We start from the raw sequence: 15,806 nt of genomic DNA on the forward strand, positions 1-15,806 counted from the left end.
ATTTATGATTAGACCTCCAATTGTAGGCTTTAATTATATGATCTCAAGATGGATGCCAAGAGTCACCTCTTGGCATCCATGTTTCAGATGCATAATAATATAGTTATGATCAGAAACCAGATCATAATCCCCTGTATTAAAGCTTTTGTGCAATTTATGCTATTTGACTTCAAATGTCAAAATATAACTCTGATTCTTTGGGCCATATTCTAAAAGGCTTGATCTCAGTGCAAGTCTCCCCTGATTCCGAAATATTTGCTCTCAGTGTTAGTGACTTACTTTGGTGTAAGTCCTATATATAAATAGGCTTAGTATGGGGATCTGATTCCAAAACACCTGCTCTCAGACTGCTATCTGTGTAAGTCATGACCTAGACTGAGAGCAAGTCTTTTGGAATCCAGGCCTTTATGTATTGTAGACTGAATGCTTTGTGCAGCTATGATGTGAAGGCAGCTGTAGTATTTTATATTCTGGGCAAAGACTGCCTTCCCTTATTACCTGAAGATGTATATTAGTCATACAGTATAATAATACATCTAGATTAAAGCTGTGACTAAGGTTAAACAAATGATGTGGACTTTGTTTAATTTAAAAACTGGTAAACAGTTGTTTCTTCAAATAAAAGTGTTACTATTTCTTTTCTACCAATGTGTTTCACTGATGTGTTTGCATCTTAAAGTTTAATATGATACTTAAATACGGTTACGATTGTAAAAATGCATCAGTTTTGGGCTAATTTTTGTATTTGTATCCCATGTTAAAGGACATCAGAAAATACAAACTGTATAAAGTGCAAAAAATACTGTCACATAAGTTTATAATGTCTCACAAGACTTTTGAATGTAGTAAGCTATGAACAAAATTAACTTTTCAAATTGCTACAGCAATAAAAGGTCTTAAGTAAAGAGATTCAAATTACAAAATTGTAGTATAACTTTTAAAGTCTTCTTACCGCTATTGGTTGAAGATATGAAGTGATGATGCTTGTTGTGATACTTGGTTGAACAGACATGTTCTTTTGAAGATAGTTGGTGAAGGTCTGATTTTCCTTTAAAATTCTTCCAATCTGAATTGGCTTACCTAAAGCATAAACAGTTATTAATATGAATATTCAATATTAGTTGTTAATACAGTACATATACTATCTGATATGTTTTAGATGTAAAATATAATTATCTAAAGACCACATTCTGTGATAAAAACAAAGTGATTCATGAAGATGTTTGTCTTTCTTCTGCCTTTCAGTTTGTCTAAAGTGATGCTGCTTGCAAGGTAGGATCAAATCTATGCCACAATATTTCAGTTATCAAATGTGGTAAAAAAAACGTCACACCAGAAATGTAGAGCAGTATCTTTCATTTGAATGACTTGTACATTATATCATTTCAAAGATTAGAAAAAGAGAAATGGAAATGGAAACCAGAATTTCAACAGTTCAAATTGTGACTAAGCATTTTCAGGTAACATACAGAAGTTGGCATTTTTCCCACTCGGTTTATTTAGAAATTATTTCAGAAAAATTGATTTGATTACTGACTGCATCATTGATATTTATGGAACTATAACATTTAGAAAATAGCCAAATAAAAACAAAAAAAAATCAGAAGTGATAATTCAATAAAGGTATTAAAAAAAAAAAAAAAATATATATATATATATATATATATATATATATATATATATATATATATATATAACAGATAATTCAATAAAGGTATTAAAAAAAAAAAAAATATATATATATATATATATATATATATATACAATTTCAAATTACCATTACATTGAATGTCACATGATCGAGACTGTAAAGTTGAAGTTTAGCTTTACTGAAACTGTGAATGATTAAGTTTTAAAAGTCAGAAAGACTATATGGTTAACGTAAGCAAAAGTCTGTTTATAGAGTAATACATCTTTAAGAATCTGTAGTTAATATATATTCAATATGGCAAACATCACAATTCAGTCTGTAAGGTGTTACAGAGCTCTGTATTTAAAAACATGTGAAAAGATAAGGTAATCTTACTACATAAAGCATATGGTAATCAGTAATAGGAAGTAGTAACATGTAAGTAAAGTTATTCTCTAAGTTTCAAATGTGGGTTTGCTTGGCAGTTGGCAAAGCATTTGCGCATGCTATATACACATTCTCATTAATTTTCCTTTTTGCGCACAGTTAAGCAGTGCACAAATGTGAGTCACATTTCTAAAGTCTGAGAGTTAGTACTGAGTCTATGAAACACACCTGCTGCTTATCTGGCTCTGTGGAAGCAGGTGTAAATGCACTGACACATTTCTTTTTTAGCACAGATGATACTGGGTTTGAATCCAGGTGTATGTAATACTTTTAAATACTTTTAAACAAACACTGGTAATGCAATGACAATAATTCTTTATAGCAAATGTGCTGCTGTATGATGGCATAATGCAGTGGGTTTAAGTGGCACTGTGTGAAAGCAACCACAGCATTTTGCTGCCGCTCACTGTCGCTCCACATTGGAGTGAGATGTGCATCTCCACACAAACATAGAGCCCAGAAAGTGAAGGGATTCATTGCTTTTTCTGCTACTTATGTGTGCTGTTTGTGATTCTATTTTTGACCAGATTAAAGGTGTTAAAATGGGGTAGATAGGAAAGTGGTGAAATGGGAAGGAAGCAGAGAGAAAAACAAAGGGAAAGCAGTACAGGAATGTGCAGGAGGGAGGTAGGAAAGAAATATAGCTATCCACTTCTTTAACAGTGTAAATTGAAAATATTTGCAGAATATTAACTGAATTTCGACTGTCACCTCCGCAAAGAGGGATAACAACAACACAATCATGTTGTATAGTCAATTGTACCAAATCAAGTGTGTCAAGAAGACACGTACAAAATGGAGAGCTATGTATGTGACTTTCTTTTATGGGACAGGTGCCCATTGTTTTATTTCAAAAAGAGAGGAATGTTGGAGAAGAGACATAGGCATGTCTGGGTCAGGTAAAGTGGGTAGGCGAGGAAGAAAATACAAACAAACAAGACAAGAGACAGGGATGATGATGGACACAAAAGGCTGGGGGACACCATGATTGGGGTGAGGGTGGGGGCAATGCAGGCTCATGCCCATCAAGCTTGGAAACAAAGAGAATCAAGTCCTCAATCACTGGACTGTCATCGCTGTCACCTTACTCTGCTGGTGGCTGGATTGCTTGATGCCTCCTCTTCTTCCTACAGACAAGGAGGGAGAGCTGCCTCATGATGAGATGTAGGCATACACTAATGGTGCAATACATGACCCTATCCACCATATCTGGCTACTCTCTGCAGGTGATGAAATCACCACCTCCACCACTGCCCCTGGAGGATACCAATGCGCAAGCTTCCAGCCAGTACTATCTGAAAGTGCAGGTAGCACAGGGGCAGCAGATGCAGTGCTACCAGGTTGGCTCTCAAACATGCTGGGCATCGATGTTGGAGATGGTGGAGGAGGGGGCAGGCTGATCCACTGGGCTTGCCTGCCATGCTGTGTTGTGTAGCATTTAATAATATGGTACACAGGAATGACATGAAGACATTTTGCCAACACATAATAGAAAATAAAAAAGAAAAATAAGAGTTGGGGTGAGAGAAAAAAAAAGAGATAAAATTAGAAGTTATATGTGACATACAATGCATTAATCCAATTATACAACTCTTTTATCTGAAGTATTACATTTAAGTATACAACCTAAGAGATACACATTGTACTACAGACTGCTGAAAGTAATTCTTGAAATGTGCATATATTGCACATATGTGTGTTTCAGCTATACAGATTATAGTTTACAGTAGGCCATTTGTGTCACTGGTATAGAGTTTTAAATTTAATGTAAATATTATTGAAGAAATAACAGTATTTTATAGTTGTGAATTATAGCATTTAAACCCATAACCCTTGACTGTAGTCTAATATTGGACCCTTAAAACTGGTTTGTGCTACAAACTAATGCATGCACACTTGCTTTTACAGTTGGGATATGCGCACTCAGTTTGATACAACTGTATAAAATACCAAAAAAGCTTCTTTAACTTTTAATGGTACAGTAACACTTCTCTTCTGCTGCATACATACATACCACTTTCTTCCCTCAGTCTCTCCAATCAAGCCATATGAGTTTGCCTATTGAACTCATGCTCACTGGCAGCTGAAGAAAGAACATAAAAGAACAGAAGAGCATTATGCATACCAGTCTTAGCTACATTAAGCTTTCTAAGTCTTACAAGTAATCTCTTAATTTCATAATAACACAGCTGTGGGATATCTCAAGTCTCAAATTCCTCTGACCAACAGTTGAGTGTACCGATTTTCCTCCTGTGTAGGTCATTAAAATGGTACCTACAATGCTCTCCACTGTGTGGAATACCAGTGGCACTGGATACAGCCTGGGCCATACTATTCCATGCCTCAGACTTATACTGAGAGCCAGAATAGTCCTCCTGCAGAAGCCTTTGTCTGTGGTGCTTTACCAGGAATCCAATAAATATCCTGCACTCCTGGACACCCTATGTCTGTGCTTTAAACTTGGCACCTTCCTCTCTAATGGTAGCCATGTCTACTAGCCAAACTAGAGCAATGGAGACTGATGCTTTCCTGCCAATTTCGGTTATAATGATTACTGGTAGTGTGCAATCCCAAGCAATGTATTTGTATGATGTTAAGTGGAGAGCAGGAGTCCTAAACAGGGAGGGAGGGATTAAATAACTGAAATTGGGAGGTTAAACTGACACTCGGCCTTAGTTTGAGTGGTGTCTACTGATGTAGCCTGGGAATATGTATTAGAAATTGTGAGGTAACTGTTATCTGAGTTAGGTTTGCAGACATCCACTGGGGACATAAATGTATTGACCTGACATATTTGTTTTTACCTTTATACACTGAGAAAACTGATTTTTACACTGTGGGATTCAACCCAGGCATAAGGGAAAAATATGTTTTCTGCAGTGTTGATTTTCCATATTTGCCACAGAAGAAGTGCTGCGCAGACATAGTCAGGAATCATTCATAAATATAGGTGACAGTTTGAGCTGTTACATATGTATGACCTGACAAGGTTATTGGATATAGATCCAGTTGTGTATATGTCTTAAGTAATTGTGAAAGCCATGCAAGTCCAATAATAGAATTATACTTACAGAACTATAGTACACAGTGTACAGTCAGTCATACATCTGAAAACACAGTAATGGTGTCTCATCCCTGATTAATATAATTCATATCAGCTCCACAATTAAAGTGTTATAAGTGAGAATGAATATAATGGGAAGTGGAACAGTAAAAGAGTATGGAATAACCTGTATTAGAACCCAGAGCCTCTTACACTTACACCTGTTGCCACAAGAATGCTGAAATAACACTTGTCTATTTTTCAGTTCATTGCTATAAACTGCACTGTCACTACAGTAAGAAAAAAATGTTGCACTCCCTGTACTAGAATCCAGAACCATCTATACTCCAGCCCTACACTTACACCTACTACCACAAGACTAATTACATGACATTCACTTTCTTAAGGTCTCTGTGTTAACCACTGCGCTATTTCTCTTAGTGGGTTTGAGCGGCGCCCAACAGAAGTAATTAAATGTATCCAGTTTCAATTACTGCCTTTCTGGGTCCTGTCTGCAGTTGTTCTGTCTGCTTTCTGGGTGGGCCAGTTTGCATACTGCCACTCTTCATGCAAAGGAGATAAGCACAGCCAAACCTGACATTCATTTTCCTCCATTTCTTGTGATTGCGCTAAGTGGCACATCACACAAACACTGCTGTGCCCCCACCAAAAAAAAAAAAAAAAAAGAAAAAGGGACAAGTAGTTGAAATGAGGAAAAGCAATCTATGACATACACACTAGAAAATGTTGGCTCACATAAGATATTTCTACAAAGATCTGGATTTGAACTCTCACTCCAATGAACCTTCAGAACACAGGAAGGGTGCCTTATCCATCTTTGTCACACAAACAGCGTTGCAGAAAGGGACTGAAATCATTCTACACACAACCAACTGCAACATAATCTGCAGTAATATGAAACCATACAACTGTAATTTGTACATTTATTATTTTTGTATATAGTGCACTAAGTGGCCAGTGATTTATGATTGCTGCTTGCAACTATACAGCTCTATCTTACCTCTCGGTGTCTGTTGTTCATTCTTCTCTTATCCTATGTCTGAGACATGCAGTCTGTAAGTCATTCTATATCACTGGCCATAAAGTGTGTGAGGATATTAAATGGAAATAATATCATATACATTTGCCAACAAATGAAGGGGAGGCTGGATGGTAATGAACAGACTATGTGAATTGTGTGCTGCTTACTTCCATTTTCAACCCTATGTATAACACTTTGTAAGTCTAACCTGACACACCCATTGAAGATAGGGCAGCCTGTAGTGCTGTTGTGCTTTCCTTCTCCCAACCAATAATCATTCACAGTTGCAATCCATTAAAAATAAACATGGAGGAAGTGCCTGCACTATGTTTGCATCTGCTACACTGAGCCATGTATTTGGGATTCAGCAATTCTAATGAGTTCACACCTGATTTGCATCTTCACTGTGCTAACAGCCTTGAATCTACATCATGTAAAATGGCAACCATGCAACTAGGAAAACTGAAGGTTAGGAGACTTGTTTATGTGGAGAAAATAGAACAGAGTTTATTACTTTGTGATATATCTGTACAGAGGATTATTGAACTTGAGAAGGTATGCTTGCATTTTGTCAGCTATATACTGCATATGCTGGAATGTAATTAAGAAAAACCTGAAGCAAAGGCTTTTACACTTTTATCGATATGAAGTGTACCAGTGCCATAGGCATGTTTGTTAAAGCATGTCACAAGTATACATGATAGGCAGTACCTTAAAATGGTATGTTCTGTGATAAGTCTGTAGACATGTTTTGGGGACAGTTCATTTGATAGTACTTTTGACATTTCATAGATGGTTTATTCAGAAAGTATGTCATTTGCCTACATTTCTTTTATGGCACAAACAAGGATATGTTGCTGTTGTTACTCTCCTTTTTAGCATCCTGCCTGTTGTTCGTATTTCAAATCTCTAGAATGTGTTATGTTTCTCCAGTGGGTAATACTGAGATGCTACCTTTTCTGTTTTATCTGGGAACAGTTATTTTACAGCTATGTGACACTTATATGTACCATCCTTCTGTTATCTTTTAGGAAACCTATGGCTATGCCACCCAGGTGTCTCAGTCCTTGAAGACCACCCTTCACTGATGCTGAAAATCAAGTTATTTTTGATGCTTTTAGGCAACATGGTGCCTCCCTGCTTGAAAGGGAATTGGGAGATATGTCATGCAGAATGCAGATTTGGAAGCATATTCTCAACATTTTTAATGCCCTGGGTGCCTGTGGTAGGACATATGAGCAGGTGCACAATAGGGACGCCAACTTGATCTCATCTCTATGGAGGAGAGCAGCTGCAGTGGGTCATGATCAGATAGGTATTGGGGGCCTGCTACAGAGCCACAACTAACACCAAATTAAAAGTTCATGTCCACTGACAGGGATACAGACAGCTCCCAGGAAAGTGCAGGACAGCATGTCCTCAACATCAGTGTGAGTGTTCCAGGGACAGCAAGGATGTCCTAGGAAGAGCTTCTAGGTAGTGTTTTTTTATCTCAGTTGTCGAATACTGTTGTATAGTAAAACAATTTAAATCAATACATTACCTCTGTTTCACAAGAAGTTTGTTTTGGAGGGAATTGAAGATTGCTACTGTTAACAACACATTCTGATTGATTAGCTGAAGCTGGAGTAGCCATCCAAGTTCTTGTTGAAAGTATAGTTAATGAACATATAAAGGAATGCAAGTATTACCCCCTGTGTTACTGTTAATTGTGATGATGTTGTCCTTACCTTTGGCCTAACTTCTTCCAGGACCATCTGGCATGCAGAGTATACCCTCATCTGAAGATGGTAAGCCAAACATTCTTATGTTAGTACTGATGAGCAAGTCAAAAAAAAATTTTAGTGTGTGATGTTGATGTCAAGACTGTTGTGTGTATTGCTGTACTTTCTAATAGTGACAGCACTGTTATTTTGTTAGCATATATTGGAGTATAGTAGTTTAGATATTAATTGTTCTTGTGCCTGCTGCATATTATCACAGGTGATCCTAACAGTGGAAGTGTGGGACTTCTATCAGTAGACTCTGATGATGATGGTGGCCAAACAAAGGCACAGTTGAGGAGTGGAGAGTTTGAATTTGACACTGAGGTTGACATACAGCCATCACCTGAAATTCCATCAGACACACTCAGTAGGCCTATGCCTACCCATTCCAGTGAGCCCTCAGATACTGGACAGGTGGAGGGTGAGGCAATTGATCAAAGAGGTGCGATTACTGTGGGCTCAGTGTCTGTTCACTCTGGACATAGCCAAAGTGTGGGTGAGTTGTCACACAGGAGGGCTATTAGGGATGCTCGTAGGAGGACTGCTGTCCATCCTCCACCTGATCCAGGTGTCTTTTCCTGTGTCACTCAAAATATGTTTAAGGTCATCATGGAGGCACAGGTATATTCCACTAGGTGCTCCAGAGAAATGCTTAGAGTTGTAGATGCGGCACAGGCTGACATGCATGACTTCCTCCACCATGTTTCCAGTTCAATTGATCAGATGAATGACATGTTGAAAAGAGGGGGGTCTGCGATGGAATGTCTGCTGGTAGGGGGATAGCATACTCATGGGCATAGATCAGCCACATCACTTGCTGTTAGCCAATGTGGCCATGTCTGATCACCCTCCCATAGTGGCAGTACTTCCACTGCTCCATCAGTGGGTGTGGTGTCCACACCCAGATGTGGCAGGCCATGGGGTCATAGTTCTGGATGTCATCCAGCAGACATCAATCATGTTCAGGTAGCAGCACTGCATCAGAGCATGGGCATGGATGTGCCAGTTCAACTCCTGGCAGAGCCAGTTCTTATGGTCGGGATGACAACAATGAACTGTCACCACTACCATGCACAGCTCTCACCTCTCTGATATACCAAGACACAGAACTAGCACAAAGTTTGGCTGTGTTCATGCAGACACTCACATACCAATTTCACCTGGAGAACCCCTACAGATACTCGCACAACAGTTACATGGTTCAACCATGCACCTTAATACTCATTTTATCTCACTATTTGTTCGTTTATCCAAATGTTTGCCTACTTCTCTTTCTTACTTACACACACTCTCATCAACCTTTTGTGTCAGCCTAGGCTTCCTCCCCCCTCCACATACACAACACTCTATGCAAGTGATGATAACTGAGGCCATATCCATGTTTTGTATGTTTTGGATTCAGGGATACATAAGCTTTGTGTCTGATGCTCAGGGTGCATAGCTGACTTAGTGCTTAGTATATCTGCATTTCTGAAGTTGAACTGGTAGTTGTACCTTTGACTTATATTGGTCTTAAAAATTTAGACATTTGATAGCATCAACATTTTTCAACTTTATTGTGAATGATCTTGTGAGGGTTGTGAAGTCTGAAACAGAAATGTGTATCATTGCTTTCTAACTTCACTCTTTAATGATTTCCCAGTACAGACATATGGTGCTAAATTGAGGGCATGCAGTAACCATCACCAATTTTGAGAGGTATGACTGTAAATTTTTTATTCCTGAGGCCTACTACTTAATAATGGACACATATAAGTCAAATAAGTCTCTTCTGTCACATGTTGAGGTGATTTCTGTACAAATCTCCCACAGTTTACTTCCGTACACTACCAAGTAATGAAATGCAAGGATATGCCACTCATTCATATTATTACATAATATACTCCATGTTCAATACTTACCTTGGAAATCCAGCAGCTACAACAGTTTAGTTCAGGGCTGACTCTGCCTGATGCAAGCAGTACATAGCGAATACATGGGGAGGTAAAGATTGTGAGAGTTGCCTGGCATCAATGTTACTATATGTTTGTGCATAGGAGGAAGGTTTTAGGCCCTTAGGTGGTGAGTCAGTGTGCTATGCATGGTCTCACAGGCAGTGCTAAACCACATTGAGCACACCTACATCTGCCTACACCCACTGCAGCTGCAGGGTTCCCCCAATGACTCTCCATCTGCATGTGGCTGTGGTGGCCTTGGCACTGGTGGTGGGATGTCTGCTCCTTCCCCTTGTTGATCCTGCTGAAGCTGTATTCTCAGGATGATGTTATGTAGCATGCACATACTGTAAATATTTCAATACATGTCAATGGATTATACCGCAGGGCTCTCCAACATGTATTTAGGCACCAGAACTACAATTTCAGCAGCCCAAACACATGCTCTATTATATTTCTGGTTTGTAATCCAAAAGAAATGGTCATACCAGCAAACAGGAGTGAGTGTCCAAAACTGTTTATTGAACCAAATATCACAAGCGCTTTCACCCTAACTCAATTGTAAGGCTTTATCAAGTACTAAAAAGGTTTTTGCACTTGATAAAGCCCTACAATTGAGTTAGGGTGAAAGCGCTTGTGATATTTGGTTCAATAAACAGTTTTGGACACTCACTCCTGTTTGCTGGTACAACCGTTTCTTTTGGATTACAGTTTTGGTGGTACGGTCTGTTTCTGCTCATTTTATTCCTATATTTCTGGTTTGAGCATGTGTCTCACTATGGCGTTCTTTAGCAGATGTGTGTACATTTCTGATGGGTGTCATCGGGCACAGTTCCAGTGCATAACCTACATCTCCCAGTAAATGACATGTGGGATATCTCCCCTAGCGAACATGTGATACAGTTGGGAGGTGTGTCAGATAAGTGAGTTGTGGTAACCGCCAGGGTTGCCAGCACAGGTTCAAGATTATTGCCTTGGCATTACACACAACTTGGCTGTTAATAGAGTGGAAGCCCTTTCTATTTATGTAGACCCTTCCCTGTTCCCCGGTTGGTGCCTTAATTTCTATATGTTTGCAATCAATGGCACACAGTACTTAAGGTTAGTTGTACCCAGTACTTAAGGGTAGTGTGCTACAGGGTAAAACTCCTGCATATTTCTGGCCCTATCGTCAGGATTATGGGGATAATATATGTGGTCACTGGCTTATTATTATAGCATAGCTTTCAAGAATTAATGGAGAATTCTGGATGCAGGTGGCTGTGACACCCCCAGCATGTCTCTTGTTGGTCTCTGAAAGGTACCTGTAGCTAATATTCTAAGTGCTACATGTACCTTTGTCTCCACTAGGATGGCTACCCCTCAGTTTGCCCTGGTTCTGAGTTGAGGACGACAGAGGTTGCAGAGTTCCTGTAGTGTGTCAATATCCACACTGTAGCATTCTACTGTTTCCACATCATGTAGGTGGCGATAAATTACCTGGGGTCTGAAAACACTTTTCTTTCTTGGCTCTTTGGTCTATTAGCAGCAGCAATATAGACTTCAGTCTATTGCACATGCACATGAATTAAAGCAACGGCAGCCCCTAACATTGTTTCTCTGTAGAGTCCTTTCAGTGGCTGTATTCCAATAGATTTGGAATCTGCAGGGAAAATCAGCACTGAGTCCACATGGTTGCTTTGCGGTATGTTGAATAGCTCCTCTATCTTGGACTGGTTGATTAGCATTCCATTCTGCTGCTTATGCTCTAATTAGCATGCCACAGTGTTTACATTGTTTGTGAGGTGGTGTGCCCTACTTACTTAAGCCAAGATGGTGCGCTACCATGGGCACTTGGTGCAAATAGACCAGATAGGCTTTATTAAATTTGTCTGAATATCTTTTGTATGTGCAATGTGTTTTTACATCATTAATTTTCAAAAACTAGCAAGATATCTTAAACTGCATTATCCCTATATTGTTCTAATATTATAACTGATTATATGTAGCCCTTAGGTACCACCAGGAGTGCAGTAAGATAAAGTCTTAATGGTGTATTTTTTGTTGGCATGTGAATCTATCACTGTCTGATAGGCATGTTATTGATCTGTGTCATAGCTGTTTGTTATTTTTGTGTTGTCATACATGTTTATAGATGTATAATGGCTGCATTCTGTGAGCAATTATATTTTCAATAAAGTTTATTTTTTACAATAAATAAATAAATTAATGAATGAACAAATCAACCCTCTTGAAACCAAAATTTTTGATATTAGAACAACAATATTAATAAATAATACATAAATAATAAATGGCTGATGGAAACATTTACTGCAAATAACCAACTGAATTGCAATATTTGCAAAGACAGCCACTTTGCAACTTAAACTGGCCAAAAGTATAAATCAGTTATAAAACTAACAAAGACTAACATAAACCTAAGGACCTAGAGGAGGAAATAACACTCAAGACAATATTTGCTCACAAAAACATAAGCAAACTACTTAAAACCTTGCTCAACAGAAACATAGGCAATTAACTTAGACCACTGAAGTCAATGGGACCACTACTGTAACATATAAAGCACAGAAAAACAGATTAGTGGAATATCTGGGAATTGGGCATGTGCTTGCATGAGCTAACATATACCAGACAGTTGTGTGTGTGTGTGTGTGTGTGTGTGTGTGTGTGTGTGTGTGTGTGTGTGTGTGTGTGTGTGTGTGTGTGTGTGTGTGTGTGTATGTGTGTATCTTTAACTATATATCTATTGCTCTAGCTATACGTGTGAGTATATTATGAAAATTTGAACAACAGCATCACTAACAAATCAATGGAAAGCAATTAAAACAATTCCCCAATTCCATATTCAATCAAACATGCAGAAAAACACATCAAAAAGATTTTCTGGAGGGGGAAGCTCCCCCGCACTACCACACCTGCTATTTATATGAATGAAATCTGAGATCACATTACACTGTGGAAAATGGAAAACTCCCTAATTTAACTCAATTCCCAGTTGAACAAAAGAAACTTTGATTACAGATATATATATATATATATATATATATATATATATATATATATATATATATGTATATTTGTTTGATCTCTCTCTCTCTCTCTATATATATATATATATATATATATGTATATATATAATTACAATTTAATTGGTCAACACTTATGTGTCCAACTAAATGAAATGTAGTGTTTGTTATGGGAAAGGCAGTTTGTGCCATCTGCAAACTGGGTAACTTCTGGGTTGGTCAGCGAAGTTAAGTGGCTTTGTAGTAGGGCTGGGAGTTTGTGTGCAGGTGTTTGTCTTAGTTTGGTAGTGGGGTACGGTTTGTATATTTGAGAATGTGTGTGTGATTTAGGGCTAGAGTGTGGGTTAGGTAAGGGGTAGGTTAAGTGTGTATATGAGTGCATGTGGGTTAGGATTAGAAATAGGGTCAGGTAAGAGGATAGATTTATGGGTGAATTCAAGAAGATACTGTGATGTGTTCAACATGGTGTACACATCATGTTACCTTTCCCCAATTCAGTGACCACTGTGACACAGTCCTGCATGGTTCTCTACCATGATGATATGCAGCACCATGTGGTTTTGGACCCATAGGTTCATAGGTGTTTACTAGCCTAACAACCACCCACAAGGTCTTTTTAAGCTTAGCCATGCATCCCAAATCTCTGACAAGTTCTGATACCCTTGATAAGAGTAAGCATGGGCCTGGGAGATGAACCATTTACAGGTTACCTGTTAGCATTAAAGACATAGGTGCCAAACAAGGGATGAATTGCCGGTTCCCCATCCAATTGTCCAAGTTGAACTTGAATTGGATTAGGGAGGAACTCTGCTTCACATGGATGGGGAGCCTGTTCCAGAAACAGGTTAATCTCTGGGATGCATACCTGTCTCTCCAGCAGGTCCTATTTATATCATAGGCAAAGTTTAAGTCTTTAGAACGGGTAATTCTGCTATTTTGTTTTGTGGATATGCAGGAGGTCCATCAGAGTGGGGTCTGACAATGCCCTTTATGCCAGGCATAGATCCCCCCTCAAAAGCCTGTAGGAGACAGAATGCAGGGATAGGGCTCTGAGGCAGTCTGCATAGGACATATTAGTGAGGAACTGTGGTGGTGGTGCTGTGGTAGCATTGTCGCCTCAGAGTAAGACATTGTCCTGTTCGATTCTCAGCTAAAGCATCTTCTGTGTGGTGACATGCATGAATGGGCATACCTTCGTTGAAGGTTGTGTGTCAGGGCTGGCAACTTGGCACGTAAAAATCTACTGCCAATCATTAGCGGACCGGAGTTCCTCTGTGGTGACCCCTAATTGGGAAAAGCCGAAAGACACAACATTCTTTTAGTGGGGAACCTCTGTGGACATTCCAGTTGTTGTATATACCTGTTTAGGGTACATACCAAAGGGTGCATTGTACTCAATGATAGGTCTGATGAATGCTGAATACAGTAGAACAATGACTTCCTTGTATTTCAATACCATACCTTTGTTTATAAGTTGCGCAACATAGAATGATTTCCTCACTACTGTAGACATGTGGTAATCAAAGGCTAGATTACTATCTATGTGTGCCCCTAAGTCCCTGACTACTGGGTCAACTCTAAGGGGTGTATCATCAATATGATAGTTACCAGGGATGGATGACTTCCCAAAGTATACTATTATGCATTTCTTGACATTTAGTTTTAGTCCATGACTCTGACACCAGTTATTTGTCTGTGTCAGCCCCTCCCGGAGAACATTTGTGTCAGTGTGAGATTCAATGACAGCTCCTAATTTGCAGTCATCTGCAAATTTAGTCAGGCAGAGACTACTGACATTGGCCTAGACTTCTGAGAAGTAAATGCCAAAAAGGAGCAGTCCAAGGACTGATCCCTGAGGGACTCCACTTGTGACTGGCCTCTTTGTAGAGGTGTACTCCCATATTCTGACTTCCTGTGTCCAGTCTGTAAGCCAGTTAACTATCCACAGGGTGGCGTACGGGTTTGTACCTAACCTCTTGAGTTTGTCAACAATGCCCTAGTGGGGTATTGTGTCAAATGCCTTAGCCATGTCAAGGTAGGCAGTGTGAAAGGCTTTGCCCTCACCCATTGCTTTGGTGATCTTCTCAAAGAAGTCCACCAGGTTGAGTAGGCATGATCTGCCCTTGACAAAAACAAAACTGGGTTGGGTCCAGTGTCTGGTGGTTTACTCTATTGATCATCTCCATGATAATTCTTTCCATGACTTTACATATAAGACTAGTCAGACTTATGGGTCTCTAGTTTCCAGGGTCTGTAGATGGCCTATCTTTGTGCAGAGGGATGACTGTTGCCTTTCTCCATTCCTGTTTGGAGGAAACAGTTAAATAGTAATTCTATAGGCCCTGATAGGTCATATTACATGCTATTTAGAAGGCATCCCTGGATATTATCTGGGCCCATTGATGCAGTGTTCTTGGTCTTAGAGAGAGCATTAAGGACCTGTTCCCTAGTGATAGTAGGGGGAGTTATATTTGATGATATTTCCTAAGGGAAGGTTGAGGGGGAGAGTGGAATAAAGTTGGAGCTGAGTTTATCAGCCAGGAGGTTTGCTATATCATCTGGGTCAGTATAGGTGACTGCATTTACAATGAGCTCTGCACACAGTTGTGTATTGCCTTTGAGGTTGGTGACATATCTAAAGAATACTTTGTGGTTGTCCTTGGTCTGGGAGGCCACACTTACCTCAAATTTGGCTTGGTAGACTTGATTTGTCCTCTGAGTTGTTTGTTTAGTTTTCTGAGAACACTTTAATCCTTTAGGGAGCTGCACCTCCTAATTTTTGCCATAATTTTCTTCCTCCTGTTATACATCCAATTAATGGTTGTGTTGAATGCTAGTGATTTAAGAAAACCCTCAGTTGTGTAAATTAACACAGCTGTCACCACCAGGACTGCTTATGGGGACTGAGGGTGGGGAGA

General features: G+C 39.2%; 1 protein-coding gene across 1 annotated transcript in view; it reads right to left on the reverse strand.

The window, feature by feature from the left end:
• The window catches only part of LOC122792759 (phospholipid-transporting ATPase ABCA1-like), a 2,266,772-nt gene that overhangs the window by 2,125,323 nt on the left and 125,643 nt on the right, over nucleotides 1-15,806 (reverse strand). The window contains exon 4 of the mRNA XM_044060333.1: nucleotides 953-1,080. Coding sequence (XP_043916268.1) covers nucleotides 953-1,080 — 128 coding nt within the window. The remainder of the gene's footprint in view (nucleotides 1-952; nucleotides 1,081-15,806) is intronic.

This window comes from Protopterus annectens, chromosome 2.part0 (genome assembly GCF_019279795.1).
Source record: "Protopterus annectens isolate FY-2018-M chromosome 2.part0, PAN1.0, whole genome shotgun sequence".
In the NCBI taxonomy this organism is placed as follows: Eukaryota; Metazoa; Chordata; order Ceratodontiformes; family Protopteridae; genus Protopterus; species Protopterus annectens.